Below are 19,478 nucleotides of genomic sequence, written 5' to 3' on the forward strand. Positions count from 1 at the left end.
CGGATGGGATGCAGCCTAGGATGCTGAGGGAATTGAGGGCGGAAATTGTGGAGGTACTGGTCATAATATTCCAATCCTCCTTAGATTACGGGGGTGGTGCCAGAGGACTGGAGAATTGCAAATGTAACACCATTGTTCAAAAAAGGGTGTAAAGATAAACCCAGCAACTACAGGCCGGTCAGTTTAACCTCGGTAGTGGGGACGTTTTTAGAAACTGTAATCAGGGACAAAATTAACAGTCACTTGGATAGGTGTGATTAATTAAGGAAAGCCAGCACAGATTTGTTAAAAGCAAATCGTGATTAACCAACTTGATCGAGTTTTTTGATGAGGTAACAGAGAGGGTTGATGAGGGTAATGCAGTTGACGTAGTGTACATGGACTTCCAAAAAGGTGTTCGACAAAGTGCCACATAATAAGCTTGCCAGCAAAGTTGTAGCCATGGAATAAAAGGGACAGTGGCAGCATGCATATGGAATTGGCTAAGTGACAGGAAATAGAGAGTAGTGGTGAATGGTTGTTTTACGGACTAGAGGAACGTATACAGTGGTGTTCCCCAGGGGTCGGTTCTAGGACCACTGCTTTTCTTGATATATATTAATGACTTGGACGTGGGTGTACAGGGCACAATTTCAAAATTTGCAGATGACACAAAACTTGGAATTATAGTGAACAGTGAGGAGATGAGTGATAGACTTCAGGAAGACATAGACAGGCTAGTGAAATAGGCGGACATGTGGCAGATGAAATTTAACATATTAAAGAATGAGGAGAGGACATATAAACTAAATGGTATAATCCTAAAGGGGGTGCACGCACAAAGAGACCTGGGGGTATATGTGGACAAATCGTTAAAGGTGGCAGGGCAGGTTGAGAAAGCACTTAAAAAGACTTATGGGATCCTGGGCTTCATAAATAGAGGTACAGTGTACAAAAGTGTGGAAATTATGATGAGCCTGTATAAAACATTGGTTCTGCCCGAGCTGGGGTATTATGTCCAATTGTGGGCACCGCACTTTAGGAAGGATGTTGCACTCAAATCTCCGGAGTGGGACTTGAACCCACAACCTTCTGACTCGGAGGATGCGACCAACTGAGCCACAGCTGACACAGAGAGAGAGAAAAAAGGGGACTAGAATCATCGAATGGTTACAGCAGAGAAGGAGGCCATTCGGCCCATCGAGCCCGTGCAAAAAAAAGAGCACTTCAGCTCTCAGTCCCACTCCCCCGTCTTATCGTTTCACTAAATGACTTTCTCTTTCACTCGTTCTCTGCTCCCGTGCCCTTCTGTACAGTTTGCTTTGACATTGACAACAGTGAAGTGAAAGAAAGCCAGTAAATGGGAAAGCTGTTCAGCGTTTGGTGGGAGGGGAAAACTGAGCACCTTGGGATGCAGTCCGTGCAGCCAGGTTAATAGGTGAAGAGAGCAGACGGATTAGAAGCGATTGAGAATGGGGAGCGCAGGCAGGGATTAGCCAGTGGTTGGAGGTCCCTGTTCATGCTCGCAGATTGTGCTGGCAGTGCCGGGTTCCGCCGCCAACTCGCAGCCTTCCTGCCGCCGAATCACATGAGGGTTATTTATGGAAAGCGAAGGGGCGACCGGCGTCTGACGTGAGTGAAGGTCACACAGACGGTGCAGTGGAGAAACCTCCCTCTCCCTGCAGGGTTCGGGGATACGCCGCCCGGATCGGCCTACTCACATCTTCGCTCCCAGATCCAGGTTCGTTTTATACAAAATAGTGAACGTGTAGTTTGTGTGTGTGAGGCCGGGCCGCCGGCTCTCTCCTCTCTCTCGGCTGCGACCAATGGCCTGGTTACCAGGATCGATCCAAGAGGAAACCTGAAGGTTACTGAGGAGTTTTTTGGTGTGTGGGGTTAGTCCAGTAGCCTTAGCAAAATATTTTTTTTGTTTACATATTGCAAATATGATTTGAATGCTGACAGTGACACTCTGGTTTCTCTCTTGGCCTGTGTTGCCTCTTTGTCTTCCTTTTAATGCAGCTCCCTTTCATTTTTTATTTATATATCTACCGTGTGCTGCAGCCCACAATGATCAGGGGGAGATTTGGGTCGAAATGTTTTTTTTTAATGTGGATTAAGGACGAACCGTTACTGCACTTGGTTTTTTTCCTCCTCCATTTGCCCTTCTCTCTGTCCTTTAGTGCCATTGCCACCCGTTGCCGTTGCTCACTTTGGCCTCTAGTTTGACCGGAACTGTGTGCACTGTCACCAAGTTGTACCCGGTTCCGTTCAGAATAATTTAAACAAGTAGCAAAGCCTAAATTATGGAACGATCATTTGCAAAGCAATAGTACTGGAAAAAGCTGCTTCATTCATACGAGCAAAGGTCATCTGACTAGATTTTCGCCCATATGTTGCCCACAAGTAGAAAATCTAGGCCATATATTTAATATCTCTACCTTTAAAAGAAAAAGTTTCATTTGGAACAGAGTCCCAGAAAAGGGTGTTCACTTAGAATCAATTTGTGAACTGAATCCACATCTCTTGAGAAGAGTAATTAGGGTTAGATAAAATATTAATAGCACAGCTCCAGCCCAGCCCAGCCCAGCCCAGATTTTCTTATTTAGGTGAAAGGTTGGAGAAAGACATTTGTCTTAAAAAGAACTGGATCAAGTGGTGCAAAGTTCCCAGTGGAATAAGCACACATGGACTCTGATAGAGCATACTCAGGCCACATGACCACCTCACTGCAGATATTTTGATGTATTCTAGTGTATTGTGACAAAAGCTTTCAAACCAATCACTCTTTTGTGTTTGAAAACAAAGAATCAGAATGAATGGTAATACAGTACTAGTTGTTTAAAAATGTGCACATATAAATAACCTGTGCCAGCAATTCAAACTATTAATTTCAACTCTGAATTTTTATATGCCCATCTTCTTCCTGTTCACATATTGTTGTTCTTAGCCACTTCTGAATATTATGGTCACGCTCTAGTTTTTTTCTTGTTTGAAACCATTGTTTTATGATATCACACAAAAGTAGTAGTATTGGTTTATGATTGTCAGGATTTGTTATCGATTTTGTTATCGATTCTTTCTGTGGTACTGTGCATTCTTACAATCAGCATTACTTGTGGAGTAACAATCAACTGATTTTTTAATAACACACAGATGAGGATGTTTCACTCCCTTGCAGTTCTGTGCCTGGATGCTCCTAACTCCCTGCTATTTGCAGGAAAGCAGTCCCTCCAATTTCTGGAGGTGCTGAAGCTGCAAAAGATAATGGCCCAGAAATTCGTGTCGGGGGCTTCCCGCGGGTGCAAGCCCCCGAGCTACACTTACCTAGCGCGCCGACAGTTGAAGCCTGGGCCTGTGTGGATTTCCTGTCTGGCCCGGTTCAGCTCCTGGCGCGCTGTGCTTGCGTGACCCAGTGACGTACTTAGTGCAATGCGTCGGCTGGGATCACGTGAGCACGGGGCAACCAATCGGAGGATGCAAAAGTTCATTCATGAGTTTGACAGTAAGAACTGTCAAACTCATAAACTCCGGGCGCCCAAAACAGTACTTAAACTTGAAATAACATTTAAAAAAAATCACACTATGTAAATGAACTATAAATAACTTTAAATAACTGTTTTAAACAATAAATTAAATTTTTGAAAAAAATAATTTTATAAAAAATCGGGGCTAAAAATACACTTACTTTACTGTAAAGTCTTTAAAAATAATAAACCTGTGGAAAAAAATTCTAATTCTAATTATTAGACCACTTACCTTTTAAAATTAAGTCCTTACGTCTGCTTTTTTCAAGTGTAAAAAGTGGAGGCCTTCACGCACGGGCAAACCTGAAAAAAGAAGTTCAACGCGCATGCGCAGACTCCTGCGTGCACGCGTTCGACCTCTGAACCCCTTGGTTCAGAGGATCGGAAATGCCGGTTTCCCGCGCATGCGTAGTGCATGCAAGATTCCGGCACTTCCATCGGGTCCTCCGTCCGTACTCACGCATTGGGACCCGAATTTCTGGGCCATTGGTTTTGCCCTGAAACCTGAATAATGCATTCATTTCTAGTGGGAAATGTTTTATTTCTGCACACTGATAAACTGCTGTTCTATCTTCTCTTTGCCCTTCCAAAGCTCTCCCACTTCCTTTTTGTTTGTTTCAAAATGCTTGAAACTAAGATTTCCAAAGTGAGAAAATGTTGCATTCTCCAGTGCTGAAATCTGCCACATTGATTAGCTTGCTAAGAACTAGACTGAGACTGCCCAAGCTCATGTCATGTAAAACCTTTTTATAGTTAGAGCTCCTAACCTGTCTGAATTCCAAGCCCCAGAGGTGAAAGTACAGTGTTCTAAACATGTATAACAAACACTGGGTCCTCCCTTTCGCTAGCAGGTTTCATACTTTGTACAGGAAACTTTGGTTTATCCGGAGGTTAACTGTCCGGAATGCTCGAGCCACCGGCAAAATTCAGGAGTCGGTTCAGTAAGTTTTTTTTCTTTTCGTTGCTTTTTTTCCACTAGTCAGGCTCTGCAAGGTCTAGCTAAAGCTGTTGCTTAGCTACAGAGACGCTTGCAAGCTACGGCCGACTGTTTAGAAGCTGTGGGTTTGTTGCCAGATACGGAGCTCAAAAGCTTCCGTATGTTTTAACATTAGCGCTGGTTTGTCCGGCAGTTTTGATGGGACGGCAACAGCTCGGTCCCGTCGGTGCCGGATATCACAAAGTTTCCTGTACTCCTCCAGATTTTTCACAAACATTCGCATTAGAGGATAAAATATGCCAGTGAGCTGTAGGTATATTTATCCATACAGTTTACTTTGGTGGATCATTTTCTTTAACCATTTATCTTATTACATTTTGACAGTAATATTTGTCCAACAGCAGAAATGTAGAAATATATTTCTTTAGCAATGCTGTGAATATTGTGACTTGGGCCACATTCATGTCCATTTTTTCTGTATGCTTTGTCCCTGATAAATTATAACTAAGACTGTCTGTAGAACTATTGTAGCAATAAAACTCAGAATAAATAATGCAATATAACATTGAATTGTCACAGCTTGCATAATTAACTAGAAAAGATTTGCAGACCTCCAATAGATCTGGACTGTAGTACTTAAAAAAAAACATATTTATTCCATAGATGTGGTTGGGGATGGAGTTAATAGTGGTGCAATATTTGGGGTGAAGTGGTCAAGTGTGGAGGAGGCAACAGGAAGGTACTTGGAAAAAGCAGCATTGAATTAAGGACAATAGTTGACAATGGGGAAAATGGAGGAATTTGACATTCAAAGGTAGGAGAGACAATAGTGTATAATGGAAGAAGCTCCAACCCAAAAGAGCTGAAACATCAGTAAAGACGAAAGAACGAGTCGAGGCAGTTGGTGACAACAGCTTTGCAGTAGTAACAAATATGGGGGAGGTTGGATATAATAGTGACTACAGAGGGCACTGGGTGATATCCATGTTGATAGATATACAGAAATTAGTTAGCCTCAGAAATATCATTGTTTACACATCACAGTATTAAAATTCATTCTCTCAACTATCATATCAATAAGCCATATATTTACTATTATATGTTTATGAGCAGTTCACTTTCCCTTCTTTTGAACTCTTATCTTCCTTCCACATGCACTAGTGCCAGAAGATCTTTTATTGCTTATGAATTGCACAGTCAGCCTCACACTGACCATAAGAAATTCCTTTTCCCCACATACTAGTTATGCTTTAGCCTATTACAGTAGCTTATTGCACTCTGATCAGGATCAGTTTCGTGAACTTCGCAATCAACTCCTTATAATAATTCATAGACCTAATTAATAAAGGGGTAAATTCATTGTTACTGCATTCCCAGTAAGAATTTCTGCTTGAAGGCCATGCCGCTCAGAGAATAGGTGGTACGCTGTCGTGGTCCTATCCCTGACCCGTGCTCCCATTGAGCGTGGGATTGGCGAATTCATTCTGCAGTCTTTTAATTAGAGTAGCAGAATGACAACCTTTAAACTTCAGATGGTGGATTTGATCCACCTCATGTTATTAGAACTTGGCACCACACCTTTTCAGTCATAGGTCCCTGAATTTCACATTAGCTAAAAGAAACGTTACTGTTCACAACCAGTCCGTGCTTTTAACAATCTGTGATGTCACAGGAGTCTTACTAGTAGCAGTGTCGTGATGCCAGGTCAAAAAGAAGATGGTGTTCATTTAACCATCTGTAGCTGGCTTTATGGGAAGGCTGGTTTTTCCATTATCCTCATTGTAAGTGTTTTTTTTCTCCTCTCTAGGGTGGCTTAATTTGTAAAATAAGGAAAGAACAATAATCCTGGCCCACTATTCACCATGGCCAGTTTATTCCGTGGTGCGATGTGCTGCTCTTTACCGTTGCTCCACAGTGTACCAGCTGTAACAGTTAAGCGAACGCCTTGCAAACGTTATTTTAGAACTTACCGAGCTTTGTGGAACCAGCAAGCAGTTAAAGGTAAACATTTGTGGTTTTTTTTTTATTCGTTCACCTGTAGTTTGTTACATATCTCACCATGAAGAGTGAGTTGCTTATAAGTACATGTGAGTTCTTATTTCAGATCCTTTAAGACCTCCTGACTGTTACCTTAACCATCCAGTGACATTTTGCTTGTTACCCTCAAGTGCCCACAACGTAATCCAGTCCATTCTATTCGTGCAAGCTCAGGAAAATCATAAAGTTTTGCATGTGTTAAACAATTAATATAGGTGGTCTGATGGATATGAGGAATCGTGATTATGTATAGCTGTTGCAATACTGACCTAACTGTTGAATCAGCTTGTACTTCGTTTTAACTTTAGTATATGAACAAAAATATACTTATTATGTTTTAATTTATTAACATGAAGTCTCAACATTGTTTCACATGTGCTAGTCATGTATAATCAATACTTTAGAAAAGGTCAAATAAAGGTGAATGTAATTTAGCCATCTTGAACTTATCTAGCTTTGTGTAAAAGAAACCGTGGTATTCTTTAAGTTTGATTTGTTATGTTGTACATGTTCTCATTTCTTGAAGGGGTTATACAGGTAAAAATAATGAAAATCCACCTTGCTGTAGCTCTAACATTAACTGGCCAGCCTTTCCTAGGCCCATGTTGGGCAGTGTTTCAGCAGCTGTTTATAATATCTAGAACTTGAGACAGCGTCCCTGCCAATAAAGGCACGATATGTGAAACCAGCATATGTGCAATAATAGGGGAACAGTTGAGCTGTACCTAATGCTCATATAGAGCCTGTGCAGAGAAGCAGTGTCTTTGTTCCAGTACCTAGAGTAACTTCAATGTGTTGATCAAATTGCACCAGACAAATATAACCTAGTTAATTGCTGTACTGCCTTATTCGTTCTATGGTCAAGAGGCAAAATAGAACCACAGAAGTTTACAACACATAAAGATTCACCCCATCGTGTCTGTTCCAGCTTTTTGGTAGAACCAAAATTATTAACCATAGATTTTTTTTTTAAATTCATTCTCGGGATGTGGACATCACTGGCAAGGCTGGCATCTATTACCCACCCATAGTTAGCCTAAGGAGGTGGTGATGGGCCTTCTTTCTCCCCATAGCCCTCTATCTTCCACTGCTTCGAATATTGAACAAATTTTCCTTTTTTTAAAAAGATGCACTTGTCAATGTCTTAAAGCATTCCAAGCTCCAACATAAAGACATTTCACCTAACCCTTCTCTTTCTTCTTAGTGACAATTTTAAAATGATACATTATTTCAATTCACGGAAACAATGTACAATTGCAGAATATATTTTTAAAGTTTTGACGGAAATCCCAACACAATTCTTAACTTGCAATTATGAGACAAAATATTTGTATGCCGTAAACATCAATTGTGCGTGTGTTTTTTAAAAGCTGTGCTTATTGAAGATTTTCTTTACACGTTGCTCAGGCAGGCTCCAGACATCAGATAGTTTAAAGTTTTAGAAAATTTAATCTGGCCCAAAGATCGCGTTCGAAGTCCTGTGTATCCCAACTGCTACTGCTAAAAGCGACACCGTGTCAACCATTGACTGAAGCTGTTGTTCAACACCAAAACTGACAATTGGTTTAGGAAATTCAAGCCTTTACCCATTTAATTATGCATGGAAAATGGAAATAAAGGCAGGGTTGTCTGCTTCTGCCCTCGTCGGCCTACAATTTTCAGACGCTTACTTTGATGGGTGGAAAATCGTGGATTGGTGAGCACTTAAAAAAATTTTTTTTTAAATTATCCATGAATTTGAATTACGACATTAGGGTCGATTTTCCCGAAGCTGTCGGGAAGAAGGCGGGACTACAACTTTCGGGTTGTAGTCCCGCCTACATCGACGTCCGGCCAATCCGCGCGATTTTCCCTTGATTGACCTTGTTGAGTCCGCCCAGCGGGCTCAGTAGGCCAATTAAGGGCCACCCGGCAACAGGTGACGTCACAGACTGAAATTTCATCTGTCGAGTTCTCGACAGATGAAATATCAGTGTCTCACAGCTGTTTGAAGCTGTGAAACACTGACAGTCTCAGTTCTAGCATGAGTCATTCTGCACAGACTCAGTTAGAACTGTCAGCAGCACTCAAAGCTGAAGGCTGTCACTTTTCACAGATCGCAGCCATTCAGCTTTAAGTTCCGGCTGAGTGATGGGCTCCCGACGGCTACAGGAAGAAAGGCTGTTAAGGTAAGTACAGGTAAGTAAAAGTTCTTTACACACTTTAGACACACCAAACACACTTACCTTTGCACTCATGCACCCATCACTCACCTGAGCGCTGACATCGCGACCCCTCCAACTCCTTCAACCCGACGGCCCGCCTGCTCTAACCTGGCGTGGTTTGGAGCCGTCGGGAATCCCACACGACACCCCTCAAAATAGGGATTAGGCTAAAAACTGCCTGTTAACTACCTATTAACAGGCAGTTAATTGGCACTAATCCCTTCCCGCCTGGTTTCGGCGGGTCCCAGTACAGGTACCCGCCACCTCTGAAAGTTGTGTGGAGTGGGGTTTTGGGTGGGATGGTGTCGGTACCCTTGAAATCGGGATTCCACCCCCCACACACCTGAAACCCCGCCTGACGGCTCCACGAAAATCAACCCCATTGTAAATAGCACAGCAAAATGGGAATTTACTGTTAATAAAAATGTTGGACACTTTCAATTAAGTCCCTGCACCAATGAAAAAAACCTTAAATGTCGATAAATCGGAAATAAAAATTGGTGGAATGTAGAGCAGGTAAATCAACATCTGAAAAAAACAATGGTTTGGGATATTATCCTAACCAGAATCCACATAATATACAGTACTGAGCATCTCTCTCTCCCCTTTCATTCTTCTATTGCTGCCATCCGTTTGTTTTTTGCTGTATCTGCCAGACAAGCATGGTATGTGCTACTATCAATATCACTCCAAAATCAACTAAAGGGCAACATCATTCATTCCATGGAAAAGGACTGGGTCTCCTGTCTCTCCAACCCTCTTGTCACGGAGTACTGCGCTGCTCCATTTAGCCCTACCGTATGTCATTTGGCAAGCTTTGCAAGTTAATTGGCGTGTTCAAACACCAGAGTGGAATTTGAACTCCTGATTGTCTGGTTAGAAGTCCAACGACATAAAACTATCAATCCACCTCTGTAGGCATCTAGCTTTTTATAACTTTATCTGCTGATACGGTAGTGTAGGGGTAATAGTACTGGACAAGCAACCCGTAAGGTTGTGTTAGTGTTAGTGGTTATGTTACTGAACTAGTAATCCAGAGGCCTGGACTAATAATACAGAGAACGAAAGTTCAAATTCCACCATGGTAGTTTGAGAATTTGAATTCAGATTTTAAAATCTAGAAATAAAGAAACATCATCAGTGAAAGTGACCATGAAGCTTTTGGATTGTTTTAAAAACCCAATTGATTCACTAATATCCTGCTGGCAGGAAACCTGCCATCATTGCCCTTAGCCTGTATGTGACTCCAGTCCCACACCGATGTGTCTCACTCTTGAATGCCCTCTGAAGTGGCCTAGCAAGCCAGTGCAGCAGTTCAAGGAGAAAGCCCACCACCACTTTCTCCGGGGCAACTAGGATGGGCCTTGCCAGTGACTCCCATATCCCGAGAGCGAAGAAAATCAATAAATCTGGTAATCTGTGGGCTGGCACTAGGACAAAAAGGAACCTGCCAACCTTGCCCAATCTGACATCTAGGTGACCCTAATCTACATTGTTGATTCTTGACGACGACAGCAACTTGCATTTATATAGCATAATTCACGTAGAAAAGCGTCCCAAAGTGTTTCACAGAGGCGTGATCAGACAAAAATGGGCACCAAGTCAAAAACGGAGATATCGGGAGGTGTGACCAAAAACATGGGCCAGGAGGTGGCGAGGCAGAGGGGTTTAGGGAGCAAATTGCAGTGCATGGGACCTGGATGGCTGAAGGCACGGTGCCAATTGAGGGGTGAAGGGAGAGGAGGATACAGAAGAGGCTGAAATCAGAGATATGGAGAGTTTGGGGAGTGGGGGTTGTAGGGCAGGAGGAGGTTATGGAGATTGAGAGGGGTGAGGCTTTGAAGGGCTATAAAACAAGAATGAGAATTTTAAATTGTTCTGTATGGAAAATAACGACTTTGAGGATTGAGTGCCAATGTAGGTCAGTGAGCACAGCAGTGATGGATGTGCGGAATAGGATATGCGCAGCAGAGTTTTGGATGAGCGAATGTTTACGGAGGAAGGCGAGCCATGAGAGCATTTGAATAGTTGAATCTGGAGGTGACGGGCATGGATGAGGGTTTCAGCAGATGGGCAATGTAACAGTCTTTGCGATGGAGAGGATAATGGCGTCGGAAGCTCAACTCAAGGCTGAATAGGATGTCAAGGTTGTAAATAGTCTGTTTCAGCCTGAGAGAATGGCTTGGGGGGACTATGGAATCCGTGGCTAGGGTACAGTTTGTGGTGGGGGGGATATGGAATCCGTGGCTAGGGTACAGTTTGTGGTGGGGGGGATATGGAATCCGTGGCTAGGGTACAGTTTGTGGTGGGGGGGATATGGAATCCGTGGCTAGGGTACAGTTTGTGGTGGGGGGGATATGGAATCCCTGGCTAGGGTACAGTTTGTGGTGGGGGGGATATGGAATCCGTGGCTAGGGTACAGTTTGTGGTGGGGGCTGGAGACGATGGCTTTGGTCGTCCCATTCTATAACTGGATGATACCAATCGACTACAACAGGACATAGAAAGGCTAGCAGAATTGGCAGATGGAACTTAATGTAGAGAAGTGTGAGGTGATGCATTTTGACAGAAGGAACGGAGAGGCAATATACACTTAATGGCACAGTTTTAAAGAGTGTGCAGGGACAGAGGGACCTGGGAGTTAATGTGCATAGGTCCCTGAAGATGGCAGGATGTATTGAGAGAGTGGTTAGCAAAGCATATGGGATCTTGGATATCATAAATAGAGGTTTTGAGTACAAAAGTAGAGAAGTTTTGCTGAACCTTTATAAAGTGCTGGTTAGGCCACAACTGGAGTATTGCGTCCAGTTCTGGTCACCACACTTTAGGAAAGATGAGAAGGCCCTTGAGAGGGTGCAGAGGAGATTTAACAAAATGGTTCTGGGGATGGGGGATCTTAGCTACAAGGACAGGTTGGAGAAGCTGGATTTGTTTTCATTAGAGCAAAGGAGGTTGAGGGGTGATTTGATAGAGGTGTACAAGATTATGATGGGTTTGGATAGGCTAGACGGGGAAAGGCTGTTCCCACTAGTTGATGGTACAAGGACTAGGGGACACAGATTTAAGGTTTTGGGCAAGAGATACAGGGGGGAACGTGAGGAAAAACTTTTTTATGCAGCGAGTGGTGAGGACCTGGAACTTGCTGCCGATGAAAGTGGTGGAAGCGGAGACACTCAATGTTTTCAAGGGGAGACTGGATAGGCAATTGAGGGAAATAAACTTGCAGGGCTACGGGGATAGAGCGGGGGAATGGAACTGACTGGATTGCTCTACAGAGAGCCAGCACGGACCCGATGGGCCGAATGGCCTCCTCCTGTGCCGTTATGACTGACTCATCCAAGAGTGGATCCATTGTTTAACTGGAGGCTCATCCAAGAGTGGATATCCGACAATCAGTCTGACAACACGGAGGTGGTGGAGGAGAGGTAGAGCTGGGATTCATCAACATACATGTGGGCATTGATCCAATGTCTACAGATGATGCTGCCGTGAAGCAGCAAGTAGAAGAGGAACGGGCCAACGATAGATCCTTGGGGAACTCCAGAATGAATGGTGTGGGAGCGGGAAGAGAAGCCATTTCTGGAGATGCTCTGATTATGTTTGGATAGGTGAGCGTGGAACCAAGCGAGGGCAGGTCCACTGAGCTGAACAACGAGAGGCACTGCAGAAGGATGGCGTGATTGACTGTGACATCCTCCCACATCATGGAGCAACACAAATATACTGCTGTTCTGTGGGGAAAATAACAACTTTCTGATATTAAGACTGTGTAATCCTATTCAGTCTTCAGCTCCATTGGTAGTGTTATCTGATACTACTTAGTTGTTTATATCTGCAAATCCCTAGGTCAATGTTACTTGACTATTACTTTATGCTGCAGCACGCACTCCTGTTGAGCAAACATAAATCAGTATTGTAATCAGTTAATTTCTGTTAATTTTTTTAAATGATTGGGGTGACCTGATGGCACAGGGCCACAGTATACCTGTGTGTTGTTCCGTGGTAGAGTGCAAGGTCACACCCATGTGATTTCCTGATCTCTGCTTGGCTGCATTCAGGAAGATGCCAAATGATAGAATCATCGAAGCTTACAGCGCAGAAGGAAGCCATTCGGCCCGTCATGCCTGTGCTGGCCCTTTGGAAGAGCAGTTGTGCTTAGTCCCACATCTTCACTTTTTGTCCGTAACCCTGCAATGATGGATGATGATTCCCTACAAAGAGTTAGAGACAATCAGATACCAAGTCAATCTAGGCTGGCCTGGTGACCCTCCCAGCAGCAGGCGCAAAAGCATTATTGAGGACAAGATCATCAAGTTACATTTTGACAAGCCCATTTGATCTTCGCGTTCCAGGATACGGACCCTCTTGCTTTCCCACTACAGCAACAAATTTTCTGAATGTCCAGTGTCCTAGTCTGAGCCACTCATCCTAGCAACCTGTACCAGCTGATCATAAATCACCCTCTGTGTAAAGAAATACATTGACATCGCTCCTAAATTTGTCTTAACACAACTCTGAACCAGTTGTCCCTCTAGACCTGCTGCCCTAGTGTATCTGAAATTATTGTTTCGGGTTTACTTTCTCTATCCTATTACGTTTCATATGCATCTAGAAGGACCTCCCTGGGATGTCTCTTCTTGGCAGCTGAAGCTTATCAGATTGTTCCATGTAGTCTATTCTCTGACCCCAGGGTTAGCCCCATTGTTCCGCACTGCAATGTTTCGAGGACATGAATCGTCTCCTTGTGTCACAGTGACCAGTAGGCCATGGTGGCCAGGACTGCACGCAGTATTTCAGATGTTAACTGACCAGGGCACTGCACAATTTCATCCTGACCTTTTGAGGGTTTGAACTGATTTGGCATTGTTTAGAAATAATGAACAAAAAGTCAGCTGACACCAGCAAAATGGATTGAAAATGTTGGGGGCATCCAATGCAGGGAAACCTAACCAAAAGGAAAGTATTACTAAAAGGTGATGGGTATAACACAACTAAATGTTTAAATATTGACTATGGTATAATAAATCATTTAATGTTGGAGTGGATTAAAAATAGGGGATACTATTTTGTTAGGATTTTAAGATACTTTGGGGTGGTACTTTGTCATCATTGTGCCAATTTTCTGGGTGGAAAACAGGAGCAAAAATGACCAATTTTGCAGGGCTATGCCCTGTGCCCAAGGACCCCGGAAAAACGTCTGATGCCAAACAGGCATTAAGTGTCTTGCATTTGCTAATGGGCGGCGTAACGCCTGTTTTTAGGACCCTTCTGAGAGAACCCTGAGCTGAGCAGACACTGGACCTGCCACGTTCAGGTTTCCCTGATGTGGATTCAGCCTAGGAACCGGCTGCCTCTGAACAGGTAAGTTATTTTAAAATTCCTGTGGAGCCAGGAGGAGCAGGGGCACTCCTCCCAGTTGCACAGCACTCCCGACTCCCGGTTGAGGCATGCCGTGCTGATCCTGGGCCCAAAATGGGCACAGACAAATTTTAATCCCCTTGTATCTTTTTGTTGATATTCTGATTCAGAAGAAAATAATGCGCCTCGTGAGACGTCACAGACTAAAATACTGATCAAAAACTGAAAGAAGCCCACAAGCAAATGATTAAATCAAAAGCAAACGCATGGGTGTGTGCTAAATTTGACTTCAGATAATTGCAGACTGCTCAAGTTTGACACTTACCCTTTCATTATCCTAATCTTTTGATTAGACTGCAGTCTCATTGTTGTCTATACAACAGGGTGTGCACTCTCTCTATCTCTCTGAATTGAGAGTACGTTGATAACAGTTGATATTGTAAGGGGTGGTGTGTGTGGTCAGCTTTGCCTCTGACTCCCTGAGCGGTTCGAATCACTCCCACTCCCTTGGTTCTAGACCTGGACTTATTTGGGGGTTGTAATGAAATTGCCGCAGACAACTGAGTTGGTGAAAAGAACTTGGATTTTATTTGAGACAAGAAAATATACACAACACAATAAATCTTATCACTCTAAAAGGGGGAACACTTCGGAATATGCGAGGGAGAATGACAATAGACAAAAATCCCTTACCCTTCCGACCCCACTATCCTAACTAGGTTGAATTCCAGAGGACCAGGAAATGCTCACCAAACGCAGGAATAGTTTGTAGAGTGGGGAAAAAACTTGCAGATCTTCGGTTTCTTCCGAGTTGGTTTCTTGTTGGTCGCGGTGGCCCAATATTACCTAGTTGTTGGTAATATTGTTGGTGGTTTGTTTCGTGGGGCCCTTGGTTGCTGCGATTCCTTCCGTTCTCCTTCTGTTGTCCCGAGGCTGATGTCTTTCGAATGAGCTGTGCCTTTTTCTGTGTCTGTCCGAACTGTACTGCTGACTTCAATTCACTGACTGCTGTTTCAATTCTCTGCCTGAACTGTACTGATTGAACTCATCGAACGAACTGACTTCTTCTGCAGACAGGTCTTTAGTTTATACTAAAACGAAACCTGCTAATCTTGTTAGATTTTGGGCGGGCTCGTTATTTTTAATAGGTTTTAACGAGCTTCAGGGATGGCCCATTTAACTTTAATTGGCCTTTAACTGGTTTCGGGATTGCCCTAAAACTAGATTAAAAATGTAGAACGTTTGTCAATCTCTTTGGTTTTGGACTGCTGTTTGATTGTTGTATCCTGTTGGGCTATGTTCTTTCCTTTGTGTTGCTGTGGGCCTGTACTGTTTTATTCATGTACTTTGGCTCTGCGATTTTCGGCGGGAACAGGTTTTATTGTCTTTATGTAAAGGCTGAGGTGGCCCAGAACATTCCCAGACTGTCCAATATCCAAACTCGGGGGCCCACCCCACCTCCCCTGTGTCACAGCCTTTCGCAAGTCTGAACATGCCTTTTAAACCAGCCAAATCTTCCTGGGGTTTTGATTTTTAAAATCCCTTTGGCCCAATATTCCTTCAAGCTGTCCAATATCTCTCCTTTCTTTTGGGGAAAATGTGTAATTTTGCGATCCTTACAATATAGAATTTACTGTAAGCTCTTTACCTAACTTGGCTATGTTGTTGGATGGTAACTAATGTTGCACAATGATCTCTTCCACCTTGAAGTTCTGCTCTCTGACAGGTCACAGGCTTCAACAATTCTTGGCTGCCAGCGCTTCTCCTGATCCTCCTTTCCCTTCATTTCTTCTGGGCCCATTCCTCCATCTAATCTCACCTCTTGTCACCCTTCGCACTATCCCCTCTGACCTTCCCCTTTCTGACCCCGAACGAACCGTCCGATCGTAAATTCGTCCCCTTACGCCCTCGCCTCAATCAATTTCGAGCTGTACATGATGCTGATCTGTTTCGTCACCGTGCCAACTTTTTTGGCCAGGAGGCTTCTCTCCGTACAATGGCCCCTTTCTCCTGTCTTCAGCGTTCTCGTTCCACCTGGACCCCTCACTCTGGCCTCTTACCCGCTCTCGATCCTTTCGTTGAGAACTGCCGGCGTGACATCAGCCGTGTTAGTTTCTCCGCTCCGCCCACTCGATCAAATCTATCTCCCTCTGAACTTGCAGCACTCCATTCTCTCGGGTCCAATCCTGACATCATTAAACCTGCTAACGAGGGAGGTGCTGTTGCTGTTTGGCTAAAGGACCTCTAACTTGTTGAGGCTGAATGCCAACCTCCCCCTGGACTCTGACCCCACTACTGAGATCAAGTCAGCATCTCCAAGAGCATCACTGACCTTATTTCCTCTGGAGATCTTCCCCTCACAGCCTCCAACCTCATAGTCACCCAGCTCCGCACAGTCGACTTCTACATCCTCCCCAATATCCACAAACACGAGTGTCTTTTCAGCCTGCTTCTGCCTCACAGAACATATTTCCTCTTGCCTTGACTCCATTTTTTTTCTCCACTTGTGCAATTCCTACCCACCTGTATCCACGACTCTTCTGACTCCCTCCGCCACTTTAACCATCTCCAATTTCCTCGCCTTAACTGCCTCCTTTTCACTCTGGTCGTATAGTCTCTCTACACGTCCATCCCCTACCAGGACGGCCTGTGGGCATTCCCCAACTTGTCTCTCTCCACCACCACTCAGCCTGGCTAAACTTGTTCTCACATTGAACAACTTTTCTTTTAACTCCACTCACTTCCTCCAAATAAAAGGTGTCGCTCTGGGAATTCGCATGGGTCCTAGCTATGCCTGTCTTTGTTGCGCATTCTTTGTTCCAGTTCTACCCGGGTCCCCTCCCTGATCTATTCTTCAGGTACGTAGATGACTGTGCCAGAGCTGCTTCCTGCTCTCTGCCTGAGCTAGAGAATTTTATTAATTTTGCTTCTAACTTCCACTCTTCCCGTACCTTCATGTGGTCCATCTCTGACTTTTCCCTTCTCTTTCTCAACTTCTCTCTCTATCTCTGGGGCTAGATTGTCCACTGATATCTGCTATGAGCGCACTTACGCCAGTAGCTACCTTGATTATACTTCTTCCCAGACTGCTTCCTGTAAAAACTTCATTCCCTTCTCCCAGTTTCTCCCTTTCTGTTGCATCTGCTCGGACGATATCACCTGCCACACCAGAGCTTCCATAATGTCCTCCTTTTTCCTCTGCAAGCACAGGAGATGCAACACCTGCCCTTTCACCTCCTCCCTTTCCACCGTCCGGGGCCCCAAACACTCCTTGCGGTTGAGACAGCGATTTACTTGTGCTACTGTCCAACTTACTATACTGTATTCACTGACCACAATGCAGTCTCCTCTGCATTGGGGAGACCAAACGCAGATTGGGTGATCGCTTTGCTGAACACCTCCGTTCAGTCCGCAAGCGTGACCCTGAGCTTCCGGTCGCTTGCCACTTTAATTCTCTGTTCCACTCCCACGCTGACCTCTATATCCTTGGCCTCGTACACTGTTCCAATGAAGCTCAACATAAGCTGGAGGGAGAGCACCTCATTACGAGGCACTTTACAGCCTTCTTGCCTTATAATTCATTTTAACAATTTCAGACAGCAGGTGCTGATAATGTAGGACAGGTCAGGGAGGTGTGGACTGAGGCCTGAGATGCAGATGCGGATCCCCTATCGGTACACGGCAAGCGGGTGATCCACACCCCTGGGGGTCTACCTGCCTTTCGTCCGCCACATTCCTGGACCATGGAAACCTTCTCCGCTTTACCAGATTCTCTGTTTCCCTCCTCTTTTACTATTCTGCTGTGATCATTCACGCATACTCTGGACACATCTTTTGTTTCGGTAATTTCTCTCATCGTCGTCTCTCTTTTTGCCTTGCACTGTCATCACTTTTGCCACTTAATCATCTGCCCTCCACCCAATTACAGACCTCTCTCTTTTTTCTTTCCCCTGGCTCCGTGCCTGCTTACAAGCTGTTCATCTGTCACATCTTGTAGTTCTGACGAAAGGTAATCGGCCTGAAATGTTAACCCTCCCCACCTACCTACCTCAGATACTGCTGACTGTTTCCAGAATTTTTTGTTTTTAATGTACAATTATGGTTTTTAATCAATTTTTAAGATATATACCATCACTGTTTATTCAAAAATGTCTTTTAATGACCCAGTTGTGATTGCTCTACCTGATGCATTATCCACCATCATTCCAGAAAACTGATCATTAAATTTTGACCCAATGACCTGCAGCTGAGTGGAAAGTTTCTGGTTCATTATGAAAACACTTGCAGAGGTTGAGGACCCTTTGCAACATGGCTTTGATATTGCTACAATATTTTTTTTAACTGAAATTGTTTCCGTTACTTTATGTAGGCATCCGTTACAAAGATTTGGTTGTTGGCATTCCTAAGGAGATTTATAAGAATGAGAAAAGGGTGGCCGTGTCCCCTGCCGGAGTCCAAGCCCTTGTCAAACAGGGATTCACTGTGAAAGTGGAGACAACAGCTGGCGAAGGTGCCAACTTCTCCGATGACCAGTATCGAGAAGCTGGAGCCATTGTTAATGAGACAAAAGATGTTTTTGGATCAGATATTATTCTGAAGGTATATACCCTACCTCGGAACTAATGAAGAGTAAACATGCCTAAAATATTTTCACAAAGCAAATAGCGCTGAGAGAGATTATGCATGTACTTCAAAAGTTTTCTTTGCCGATTATTTTCTGCAACGTTAATTTGATGTGCCTTTAGCAGAATTTTAACATTTGTGTACTATGTTTTTAGAAGGAAGCTTGCTTGGGGAACTTAAACTTTCAAGTTTTAAAAGTTTACTTCTATACACAATACTCCGCATAATAATCTAAGCCAGGTGTTACTGTGTTGTGGAGAAGCCATATTACGAGGAATCTATTGCAGCCTGCACAAGGACCACCTTTCAGCCAATATGGTGTTGATTTGAGGTTTGCAGCTCAGACACCAACTTAAAAAATAATGCAACATGTGAGATAGAAGCAAAGCAGTGGGTGAGGGGAAAAAGCGATGTCTTCTGAAAAGCAATAGTTAAGTTTCCCTTCGCAACTCCTTTGTTGCAGATTTTAGTGCCTATGCTACCTTATACTTAAATCTGCCAATTGTTTTAGTGATCCGTTTCATTACATCTCACCTGTGCTGCAAGGTATGAAACAACGACAGTGGTAATGAAGCATTCAGCAGGAGATAGAAGGAGACTTCACACAGGCCATCTGATGGAAGTGTCCCTTCTGCCAACTGTGAGTGGAGTGAGACAGGTTGAGCGTCCAAAATCCAGAGTTCCGGAATCCGGATTCCAGGACGATTGGTGGCAGGGTCGTCTGGAATCCAGAACTCCGGATTTTGGACGCTCAACCTGTACTTCAAAAAGCCATTAACTTTTGTTGTCTTCTTTTGAAAATTCCTATGAAAA

The 19,478-nt window shown here is 43.9% G+C and overlaps 1 protein-coding gene across 2 annotated transcripts in view; it reads left to right on the plus strand.

Moving 5' to 3' along the window:
- The first annotated feature begins 1,468 nt into the window (after positions 1-1,468).
- The window catches only part of nnt2 (nicotinamide nucleotide transhydrogenase 2), a 95,109-nt gene continuing 77,099 nt past the window's right edge, over positions 1,469-19,478 (plus strand). The window contains exons 1-3 of one of the 2 annotated variants that reach the window (XM_085968677.1): positions 1,469-1,720; positions 6,251-6,444; positions 18,412-18,641. In XM_085968677.1, the coding sequence (XP_085824803.1) occupies positions 6,306-6,444; positions 18,412-18,641 (369 nt within the window). In that variant the 5' untranslated portion in view covers positions 1,469-1,720; positions 6,251-6,305. Of the gene's footprint in view, positions 1,721-1,779; positions 1,875-6,250; positions 6,445-18,411; positions 18,642-19,478 lie in introns of those variants that run through there. The other variant, XM_085968678.1, reaches the window with a different exon arrangement.

This window comes from Somniosus microcephalus, chromosome 27 (assembly GCF_052327205.1).
Source record: "Somniosus microcephalus isolate GS21.2 chromosome 27, FLI_Smic_1.0, whole genome shotgun sequence".
Lineage (NCBI taxonomy): Eukaryota > Metazoa > Chordata > Chondrichthyes > Squaliformes > Somniosidae > Somniosus > Somniosus microcephalus.